Raw genomic sequence first — 12065 nt, 5'->3', positions numbered from 1 at the left:
AGTTCTCCTTGATAATTGTCTGATGACTCAGCTTATACTGCTGTACCCACCTTTGCCCACAGTTCTCCTTGACCCATTGTCTGGATGACCCATTGTCTGATTGACTCTGATGTGACCCCTGATACTGCTGTACCCACCTTGCCCACAGTTCTCCTTGACCCATTGTCTGATGTCTCTGATGTGACCCCCTGATACTGCTGTACCCACCTTGCCCACAGTTCTCCTTGACCCATTGTCTGATGACTCTGATGTGACACCTGATACTGCTGTACCCACCTTGCCCACAGTTCTCCTTGACCCATTGTCTGATGACTCTGATGTGACCCCCGATACTGCTGTACCCACCTTGCCCACAGTTCTCCTTGACCCATTGTCTGATGACTCTGATGTGACATTTTATACTGCTGTACCCACCTTGCCCACAGTTCTCCTTGACCCATTGTCTGTTGTCTCACATGTGACACCTGATACTGCTCTCCCCACCTTGCCCACAGTCCTCCTTGACCCATTGTCTGATGACTCTGATGTGACATTCGATACTGCTGTACCCACCTTGCCCACAGTTCTCCTTGACCCATTGTCTGATGACTCTGATGTGACATCTGATACTGCTGTACCCACCTTGCCCACAGTTCCTCCTTTTGACCCATTGTCTGATGACTCACATGTGACCCCTGTACTGCTGTACCCACCTTGCCCACAGTTCTCCTTGACCTCTATTGTCTGATGTCTCTGATGTGACTTTGATACCCTGTACCCACCTTGCCCACAGTTCTCCTTGACCCATTGTCTGATGACTCTGATGTGACCCCCGATACTGCTGTACCCACCTTGCCCACAGTTCTCCTTGACCCATTGTCTGATGACTCTGATGTGACACCTGATACTGCTGTACCCACCTTGCCCACAGTTCTCCTTGACCCATTGTCTGATGACTCTGATGTGACATTTTATACTGCTGTACCCACCTTGCCCACAGTTCTCCTTGACCCATTGTCTGTTGTCTCACATGTGACACCTGATACTGCTCTCCCCACCTTGCCCACAGTCCTCCTTGACCCATTGTCTGATGACTCTGATGTGACCCCTTATACTGCTGTACCCACCTTGCCCACAGTTCTCCTTGACCCATTGTCTGATGACTCTGATGTGACCCCTGATACTGCTGTACCCACCTTGCCCCACAGTTCTCCTTGACCCATTGTCTGATGATGTCTGTACTGATGTGACCCATTGTCTGATCTACTGCTGCTGTACCCACCTTGCCCACAGTTCTCCTTGACCCATTGTCTGATGTGTCTCTGATGTGTACCCACCTGTTACTGCTGTACCCACCTTGCCCACAGTTCTCCTTGACCCATTGTCTGATGACTCTGATGTCATTCCTGATACTGCTGTACCCACCTTGCCCACAGTTCTCCTTGACCCATTGTCTGATGACTCTGATGTGACACCTGATACTGCTGTACCCACCTTGCCCACAGTTCTCCTTGACCCATTGTCTGATGACTCTGATGTGACATTTGATACTGCTGTACCCACCTTGCCCACAGTTCTCCTTGACCCATTGTCTGATGACTCTGATGTGACCCCTGATACTGCTGTACCCACCTTGCCCACAGTTCTCCTTGACCCATTGTCTGATGACTCTGATGTGACACCTGATATTGCTGTACCCACCTTGCCCACACTACGGACAGTCCTTTTCGACCTATTGTCTGATGACTCTGATGTGACATTTTATACTGCTGTACCCACCTTGCCCACAGTTCTCCTTGACCCATTGTCTGATGACTCTGATGTGACCCCTAATACTGCTGTACCCACCTTGCCCACAGTTCTCCTTGACCCATTGTCTGATGACTCTGATGTGACACCTGATACTGCTGTACCCACCTTGCCCACACTACGGACAGTCCTTCTCGACCTATTGTCTGATGACTCTGATGTGACATTTTATACTGCTGTACCCACCTTGCCCACAGTTCTCCTTGACCCATTGTCTGTTGTCTCACATGTGACCCTGATACTGCTGTACCCACCTTGCCCACAGTCCTCCTTGACCCATTGTCTGATGACTCTGATGTGACCCCTGATACTGCTGTACCCACCTTGCCCACAGTTCTCCTTGACCCATTGTCTGATGACTCTGATGTGACCCCTGATACTGCTGTACCCACCTTGCCCACAGTTCTCCTTGACCCATTGTCTGATGACTCTGATGTGACCCCTGATACTGCTGTACCCACCTTGCCCACAGTTCTCCTTGACCCATTGTCTGTTGTCTCACATGTGACCCCTGATACTGCTGTACCCACCTTGCCCACAGTTCTCCTTGACCCATTGTCTGATGACTCTGATGTGACCCCTGATACTGCTGTACCCACCTTGCCCACAGTTCTCCTTGACCCATTGTCTGATGTCTCACATGTGACCCCTGATACTGCTGTACCCACCTTGCCCACAGTTCTCCTTGACCCATTGTCTGATGTCTCTGATGTGTCATTTTATACTGCTGTACCCACCTTGCCCACAGTTCTCCTGGACCCATTGTCTGTTGTCTCACATGTGACCCCTGATACTGCTGTACCCACCTTGCCCACAGTTCTCCTTGACCCATTGTCTGTTGTCTCACATGTGACCCCTGATACTGCTGTACCCACCTTGCCCACAGTTCTCCCTTGACCCATTGTCTGACCCATTGTCTGATGACTCTGATGTGACCCCTGATACTGCTGTACCCACCTTGCCCACAGTTCTCCTTGACCCATTGTCTGATGTTGTCTCATGTGACCCACCTTGATACCTATTGTCTGTTGTCTCACATGTGACCCCCGATACTGCTGTACCCACCTTGCCCACACTACGGACAGTCCTTCTCGACCTATTGTCTGATGTTTCACATGTGACCCCTGATACTGCTGTTCCCACCTTGCCCACAGTTCTCCTTGACCCATTGTCTGATGTCTCTGATGTGACATTTTATACTGCTGTACCCACCTTGCCCACAGTTCTCCTTGACCCATTGTCTGATGACTCTGATGTGACATTTTATACTGCTGTACCCACCTTGCCCACAGTTCTCCGTGACCCATTGTCTGTTGTCTCACATGTGACCCCTGATACTGCTGTACCCACCTTGCCCACAGTTCTCCTTGACCCATTGTCTGATGACTCTGATGTGACCCCTGATACTGCTGTACCCACCTTACCCACAGTTCTCCTTGACCCATTGTCTGATGACTCTGATGTCACTCCTGACACTGCTGTACCCACCTTGCCCACAGTCCTCCTTGACCCATTGTCTGATGACTCTGATGTGACCCCTGATACTGCTGTACCCACCTTGCCCACAGTTCTCCTTGACCAATTGTCTGATGACTGTGATGTGACCCCTGATACTGCTGTACCCACCTTGCCCACACTACGGACAGTTCTCCTTGACCCACTGTCTGATGACTCTGATGTGCCCCTTGATACTGCTTTACCCACCTTGCCCACAGTCCTCCTTGACCCATTGTCCGATGTCTCTGACGTGACTATATCTGTCCGTGAGCGTGTCACAATGGCTCGACCAAGAGTATCATTCTCTGTCAGGGTGTCTTCCTCACTACACAACATATACATAGTATAGCATGACAACATATAACTTATATAGAACGTAAACAAACAAATATCATGAGAACAAATAATGAAAGTACCTATAAATCAGTAAACAAAAATGCCTTAATCTATGTACATCTGTATTTTCTGTAAATTTATAAAGTTCGCAAAAAATATCAAATAACAGTCACAAAAACAAACCATTTGTTTGTTATGACGGATTCACATGTTTATGTTTCTGTTTCTTTAGGATTCCATGAGTAGTCTCCCCTGTATCAAACACTGGAATGATTAATGAATCAAGAAAGTTGTTGTCAAAATTGTAAAAGACTGGAAATAGAAAAAGAAATAAAATTGTTGCTTACGTGGTAAGATTGTCTGATATTTCCTCCCATCCCTCCTCATTGAAGTCAGAGAACAAGGCCTTCATCTTCTCAATGCTCTTGTTCAAACTTACTTGATACTGAAAAGGATATGAACATTTCTACAAGAGCGCCAACAGTGCCGGCATAAACTTTGGGTTCATGTAGATAGCACTGATGAGGATGAGACAGATGTAACTGTTATACATACAGTCGAACCCCTGTTTATCCGGACATTTTGGTTACACTTGGGAATCGTCCGAATAGCAAGGCGTCCGGTTAACTGAATCAAACAAGCAAAACGCATTGACAAGGTATATTCAAAATTTATTCATGTATGTATATCAATATTTTTTATAAGTCAATAGTCAAAAACATATAATCATAACACATAAATGGATACCAATAAACTTTCTTTCGGCACTTTGATTCACGTTATACATTTTACATTGCACATCTTACTTGACTTGATATCACATGTAGCACATTATTTCCTTAAAAAGTCTGTCATGTCTGCTTCCTTGGTTTTATTTCTTCAAATCTCTTCACCAAGTCCATCAATAAATTCACTGAATCTTCATCACCGGTACATTGATAGAAGATCAACAGACTGTTGGTGTAACAACTGCTTGTTGTTCATCATCATCTGACTGGTCGTCTGTCGGTGGCTGCACTATGTTGATGATTTATTCAACAGTTAGCTCATGGCCGGTTTCCACGACAGTATCTTCATCAATGTACTGTTCAGCAGTTAGGACTTCGTCGCCATCACTTTGTGGTAACTGCTGCATCAAATTCCGCAGCTCAGCTTAATCCTAATCCTAATTAACATGTGTTTTTGTTACTGATGTGATGTTCTCACACCTGCCACAACTGAAGTGACACGCATCCCTAGTGTTTTGATGGGTAAGTAATCAATTCACATCAAAGGCCTACCGAGATATTAACAATGAATACACTTAGTCGTCTGGTAAACAATACTGACGTGAAACATACATGTACACATGCACATGTGCCCAGATCTTTCCGTCTGGATAACTGGATCATTTTTCAATGGAAATCTATGATAATGGTTTGAAACTTCTCCGTCCGGGTCCGGCTAAGCGAGTACAATTACTGAAGGCAAATTTCGTTTAGCCTAAAAAATCATCCAGAAGGCGGGGTTTCCGGATATATGGGGTCCGAGGCAATGGGATTCGACTGTATTTATTTTATCATTCTTTTTCAGTGTCTCCTATTCTGTTCGCATAATTAGTTGTTGGGATCATTAGTAGTTTACGTGTCCATCAAGCCTTTAACCAGCCCAAGCCATGACATGCTCAACTGATTGGCCAAGCTAACCCTAAATTAGCTTTGTCTAACAGCTGGTGCTCAGTCTGCAAACACTCATTGTTCAGACATGTTCCCAGCAAAACATTCAAATCAGGTAAGTTTTCAATGTTTGTATGTATCTATACTATTTGTTATTCCATTCACATGTTACAGGACATTAAAGCAAACTAAAAGTGTAAAGTTTTACCTAAATCTCATCCATAAGGTAAATGTGGCAAACTAATGGTAGGCTAATGCTTCTTGTGTGCATAAGAAAAGAGTGCAAGGTTTTTATGGAGTATACTATGTTTTAATGTACTGCTGTACTACTCATTTTACAAAAATATACTTTTTATTGAGATAATATTCTGGTTGGCTGCAGCATTGTGGTCCTCCTCCACAGGTTAGACATACCATTTTTGTGTACATGTCTATTTCACATTTGTATCACATTAGATTTGTCAGCAATAATTACATTGATTACTTCTATTGCAAGATAAGTATATTATATGCATCATATTACTTGGTACCTATTTACCATAGAATATAATGTGTAAGAGATTCATAATCTTATTACTCTTTAAATGATCATCAACATATTGTGTTGTTTACTTGGTTTTGATACAATACATAGTGGGCTCACAATCAGTAACCACGAGAGTAAAACCTGTTAGTTTTCAAAACTGGTACTGGTATGTACTATTGTTATGTTGATAATTATGTGTGTTGTTAAAATGTATTATCATTTCTTTAATATGTTTGGGGGTGCAATAAGAACATAATGTCCCTTCCACATTTTGTGCAATAACTGTCTCACACCTGTAGAATGTTTTTGTGAAAATAATACATTCACTGTCCACTGATGCAAATGAACTGTCCCAGCATTGGTTACAAACCTTCTTGGTTATCCTGCCACGTCTGCGTATGCGGGAAACTGGTAATGTGGGTGTTGGCCTGGTGTTTGATCGGGACTCAGAGCAGCTGTCAGAGAGGGGCACAGATGCCTCCCGACTGGTCTGGAGCTGGCTGGACTCCTCAACCTCTCGCTCAAGCCTTGAAGATAAGTACATTATTTAAATATCAAACTATAGTTATCATTTGCATAATACTAGTATATAATACTCTAATACACCTTTATTATTATTTGGCCAAAAACACTAAATAAATCTTTTTTAAAAGACGTCTTCACTATCAGCCATCCAACAGTATGCCTTTCGGAAAAGGTCACTTCTTTCGAATCACTTGTTCTCCAAGACATAGATAGACTAGAAGTAATCCTTCCCACTTCCTCAGATGTAAAGGAAGTAGAATTTTTATTGAGAGTTATATAAAGTAATTATTGATAATTATTCAAATATCCTCAATTACATAGCCATCATAGAGTTTGGTGGGATCATGCACACAGCACACAGTAATGGCTGCCAACATACACAGCAGCACATTCATTATAAATTCTGTACTAACTTCATGGCATAAATTCCAGTAGTAAACATCATGTACGGTGTGAACAACTTCCAAATATATTGTCACCTCCTAGTCCCTAGTGTGTAAGAGGGTGTGGAGAGTGATAGGTATGGAACTACTGTTGCCATAGCTACAAAAGGCAGTGTTCTGCATCATGTGGAACAACACTGAACAGTTTGCTAACAACAGCTATGGATGGCAGTCAATGAAAAGGACGTCTGATGTTAGGCAAAGTAGATGAATATTGGCTCTGATGTAACAGAGGGTGGATGTTTGAAGGAATTATGCAGTTGCTAACTGTTGAACAAACAATTGCTGTCTGGCATGGTATGCCTCGCTAAGCACAGCATATGAAACATACCTATGTATGTCCTTCTTCAAGTTGGCAATGTCAATTCTCTGCTGGGAGGACTCCTGGTTGATCTTAAGCACAGTACCCTTTAACTGTCTTCAAAACAAAAAAATCATGCGTAATGCAAAGATTTCATGGTCAACAAAAAAACCAATGCAACAACTTACAGAGTATACCCTGTGCTGGACTAATATGATTCATCACTGACAATCTGAGTTTTTACATTTTAAGGTGTCAAGTATAATGCATTCTCATGACATATTAACCATATAAAAGAATATTTCTGAAGTCTTGTTTCAATGGTTTATGCTTTCACTCCAAATGTTAACATGAGTATGACATCACATTGCCTCAGTTACTAATGAACAACCCTTTCTCCAACATCCCTGTAAGACCACCTACCTCTTCTCCTCTAGTAGCATATCCGTCTGGTCACATCCAGTACCTATGTCTCCCATGTCCCTGTAAGACCACCTACCTCTTCTCCACTGTTAGCATATCCCTCTGGTCACATCCAGTACCTATGTCTCCCATGTCCCTGTAAGACCACCTACCTCTACTCCACTGTTAGCATATCTGTCTGGTCACATCCAGTACCTATGTCTCCCATGTCCCTGTAAGACCACCTACCTCTTCTCCACTGTTAGCATATCCCTCTGGTCACATCCAGTATCTATGTCTCCCATGTCCCTGTAAGACCACCTACCTCTTCTCCACTGTTAGCATATCCCTCTGGTCACATCCAGTACCTATGTCTCCTATGTCCCTGTAAGACCACCTACCTGTTAGCTTCTCCTCTATGTCTAGCATATCCCTCTGGTCACATCCAGTACCTATGTCTCCCATGTCCCTGTAAGACCACCTACCTCTTTTCCACTGTTAGCATATCCCTCTGGTCACATCCAGTACCTATGTCTCCCATGTCCCTGTAAGACCACCTACCTCTTCTCCACTGTTAGCATATCCCTCTGGTCACATCCAGTACCTATGTCTCCAACATCCCTGTAAGACCACCTACTTCTTCTCCTCTAGTAGCATGTCACTCTAGTCACATCCAGTACCTATGTCTCCAACATCCCTATAAGACCACCTACCTCTTCTCCTCTAGTAGCATGTCCCTCTGGTCACATCCAGTACCTATGTCTCCAACATCCCTATAAGACCACCTACCTCTTCTCCTCTAGTAGCATATCCCTCTGGTCACATCCAGTACCTATGTCTCCCATGTCCCTGTAAGACCACCTACCTCTTCTCCTCTAGTAGCATATCCCTCTGGTCACATCCAGTACCTATGTCTCCAACATCCCCGTAAGACCACCTACCTCTTCTCCACTGTTAGCATATCCCTCTGGTCACATCCAGTACCTATGTCTCCAACATCCCTGTAAGACAACCTACCTCTTCTCCACTGTTAGCATATCCCTCTGGTCACATCCAGTACCTATGTCTCCCATGTCCCTGTAAGACCACCTACCTCTTCTCCACTGTTAGCATATCCCTCTGGTCACATCCAGTACCTATGTCTCCCATGTCCCTGTAAGACCACCTACCTCTTCTCCACTGTTAGCATATCCCTCTGGTCACATCCAGTACCTATGTCTCCCATGTCCCTGTAAGACCACCTACCTCTTCTCCACTGTTAGCATATCCCTCTGGTCACATCCAGTACCTATGTCTCCCATGTCCCTGTAAGACCACCTACCTCTTCTCCACTGTTAGCATATCCCTCTGGTCACATCCAGTACCTATGTCTCCCATGTCCCTGTAAGACCACCTACCTCTTCTCCTCTAGTAGCATGTCCCTCTCCCCAGTCATTTCCTGTAACCGTCTCTCCAACTTCTCCAAAATAGCATCTCTATTTTGTACCTACAAATATCAAAGCCCCTGAATGAAGCATAAATCCTCACTAGGCTATGAATACACAGTGTGGTCAAATGCAACACTGTTGTGTGCTGACTATAAGGTGCCTGCAAACTGTACTTTGCTAAGAAAGTGTAGTTCCAAATATAACAAATGTTTCTCACTAGGCTGATGACTACAATGATGATGCAAGGAAATTCACTCTGATATTTTGATGTGTTATACTGTGATATTTGCATGCTTCCCTACTGCCATCATCGAACTAGTGTATACATGCTATTTCATAGAAAAAGCATTTGCAATATCAAGGAAGTGATGGTAGGACGTCAACAGTAACAATGTGCAGATGTCACACCGATGATTTTGGAAGTGACTGATTGTTACAGTGGCAGCTAAGGGGAAGGGGGTATTCCAACTCACAGAAGACTTGAGCACTGTCACCTCTGATGACATGTCTGTCTTTGTTTTATGTTCATACTCCCTTTTCTTCACCTGGAAGTCCACATCTGTGAAACAAAACATCAGCATTGAGAACAACACTTACATCAAGTTCACTTACATGGACAAAAACATCATGGAGGACACTTACAGGACAACAGCAGAATGGAGGACACTTACAGGACAACAGCATCATGGAGGACACTTACAGGACAACAGCAGGAGGACACTTACAGGACAACAGCAGAATGGAGGACACTTACAGGACAACAGCAGAATGGAGGACACTTACAGGACAACAGCATCATGGAGGACACTTACAGGACAACAGTAGCATGGAGGAGGTGAGGTGAGGTGAGGTGAAATTGGGTTTTACGTCGAGCTTTGAGAATATTTCGCTCATATGACAACGTGCATGCGTGTGTATGTGTATGTGAGGCTGCTTGTACTAGCCCAGACTGAAGCTGGTTTTATAGTGCTAGCCCACTGAGATACCATGCCGCAGTGAAGCATGAATACCCCACTCAGACACATTATACTGACTCCGAGCTGACCAGTCCTTGTTGTACCCATTAATGCCGAGCGCCAGGCAGGGACCAACAAGTACCATATTTTAACGTGTTTTGGTTTGACGCGGTCGGGTATCGAACCCGCGACCTTCCGCTCTCCGGGCGGACGCTCTAACCACTTCACCACGGAGGCAGTCCCAGCATGGAAGACACTTACAGGACAACAGCAGTGTGGAGGACACTTACAGGACAACAGCAGCATGGAGGACACTTACATATATAAACATCATGGTGGACACTTACAGGACAACAGCAGCATGGAGGACACTTACAGGACAACAGCAGCATGGAGGACACTTACAAAACAACATCATGGAGGACACTTACAGGACAACAGCAGCATGGAGGACACTTACAGGACAACAGCAGCATGGAGGACACTTACAAAACAACAACTGCATGGAGGACACTTACAGGACAACAGCATCATGGAAGACACTTACAGGACAACAGCATCATGGAGGACACTTACAGGACAACAGCATCATGGAGGACACTTACAGGACAACAGCATCATGGAGGACACTTACAGGACAACAGCAGCATTGAGGACACTTACAGGACAACAACAGCATGGAGGACACTTCCAGGACAACAACAGCATAGAGGTGAGGTGAGGTGAAATTGGGTTTTACGTAGTACTTGAGAATATTTCGCTCATATGACGACGTGCATGCGTGTGTATGTGTATGTGAGGCTGCTTGTACTAGCCCAGACTGAAGCTGGTTTTATAGTGCTAGCCCACTGAGATACCATGCCGCAGTGAAGCATGAATACCCCACTCAGACACATTATACTGACTCCGAGCCGACCAGTCCTTGTTGTACCCATTAATGCCGAGAGCCAGGAAGGGACCAACAAGTACAATATTTTAACATCTTTTGGTATGACGCGGTCGGGATCCAACCCACTACCTTACGCTCTCCAGGCGGATGCTCTAACCGCTACACCACGGAGGCGGTCACAGCATGGAGGACACTTATAGGACAACAGCATCATGGAGGACACTTACAGGACAACAGCAGCATGGAGGACACTTACAAAACAACAACAGCATGGAGGACAGTTATAGGACAACAGCAGCATGGAGGACACTTACAGGACAACAGCAGCATGGAGGACACTTACAGGACAACAGCAGCATGGAGGACACTTACAGGACAACAGCAGCATGGAGGACACTTATAGGACAACAGCAGCATGGAGGCATCATGGAGGACACTTATAGGACAACAGCAGCATGGAGGACACTTACAGGACAACATGGAGGACACTTACAGGACAACAGCATGAGAACACTTATAGGACAACAGCATCATGGAGGACACTTACAGGACAACAGCAGCATGGAGAACACTTATAGGACAACAGCATCATGGAGGACACTTACAGGACAACAGCAGTGTGGAGTGATGTACAACAGGACACAAGCAGTGTTAATTAAAATTAAAAGACAATATTTAAATCAAAACTGGGACACCCTGAACCTCACATCATTGATATATTTTCAAGTTGTATAATGGAATGAAATAGGGTCTATTGAGGTAGGCATGCCCAGAAACAGGCATGTCACGTAGTTGTCACGCTGTGAGAATTACCTTCATAAGCCTGTTCCAGCTTTAAGTTAAGTTCATGGATGAGGGCAGCATCCTGAGCAGCTTGAACTCTCAACATGTCCAACTCTTCTTGCATAGCCATTCTAAGGTCAAATGTAAAAGATCTTGTGAAAAATCATTATTTACCTATGTCCACTGTGGGATTATCATTTGTTAGGTTACATTAACATCCTTGAAATCCCTCACATAAATATCATTTAACAGTTACATATTTTGAAAACCATGATGAAACTTAATTACCACAAATAGATCACCAAGAACTGCCTGGAAGGCACATTACATGAATATTAACATTAAGTAACATGGCAAAAACATTCTTTTTATCATTTATGTATCTGCATCAATTCATCAACACACGTTTCTGTTAGAAGTTTGCGATTTTCATTTTTGAAATGAGAGAGCTCATTCCAAACTTGGTCACTGTTTTCCTTCTGCAGTTCCCGAGGGTCAGAACGACGAGGCTTGACCTTCTTCTTGCCACTACAAGGA

The 12065-nt window shown here is 44.3% G+C and overlaps 1 protein-coding gene across 1 annotated transcript in view; it reads right to left on the bottom strand.

The window, feature by feature from the left end:
- Window positions 1-12065, bottom strand: part of LOC124262374 (centlein-like) — a 60130-nt gene that overhangs the window by 45935 nt on the left and 2130 nt on the right. The window contains exons 3-10 of the mRNA XM_046696856.1: window positions 11934-12056; window positions 11559-11659; window positions 9374-9459; window positions 8871-8959; window positions 7102-7188; window positions 6173-6329; window positions 3969-4066; window positions 3493-3610 (exon numbers count right to left, since the gene is read on the bottom strand). Coding sequence (XP_046552812.1) covers window positions 3493-3610; window positions 3969-4066; window positions 6173-6329; window positions 7102-7188; window positions 8871-8959; window positions 9374-9459; window positions 11559-11659; window positions 11934-12056 — 859 coding nt within the window. The remainder of the gene's footprint in view (window positions 1-3492; window positions 3611-3968; window positions 4067-6172; window positions 6330-7101; window positions 7189-8870; window positions 8960-9373; window positions 9460-11558; window positions 11660-11933; window positions 12057-12065) is intronic.

Source organism: Haliotis rubra, unplaced genomic scaffold (genome assembly GCF_003918875.1).
Source record: "Haliotis rubra isolate DU_JTF1 unplaced genomic scaffold, ASM391887v1 Scf833, whole genome shotgun sequence".
NCBI lineage: Eukaryota > Metazoa > Mollusca > Gastropoda > Lepetellida > Haliotidae > Haliotis > Haliotis rubra.
This window is presented reverse-complemented; position numbering and strand designations above follow the sequence as displayed.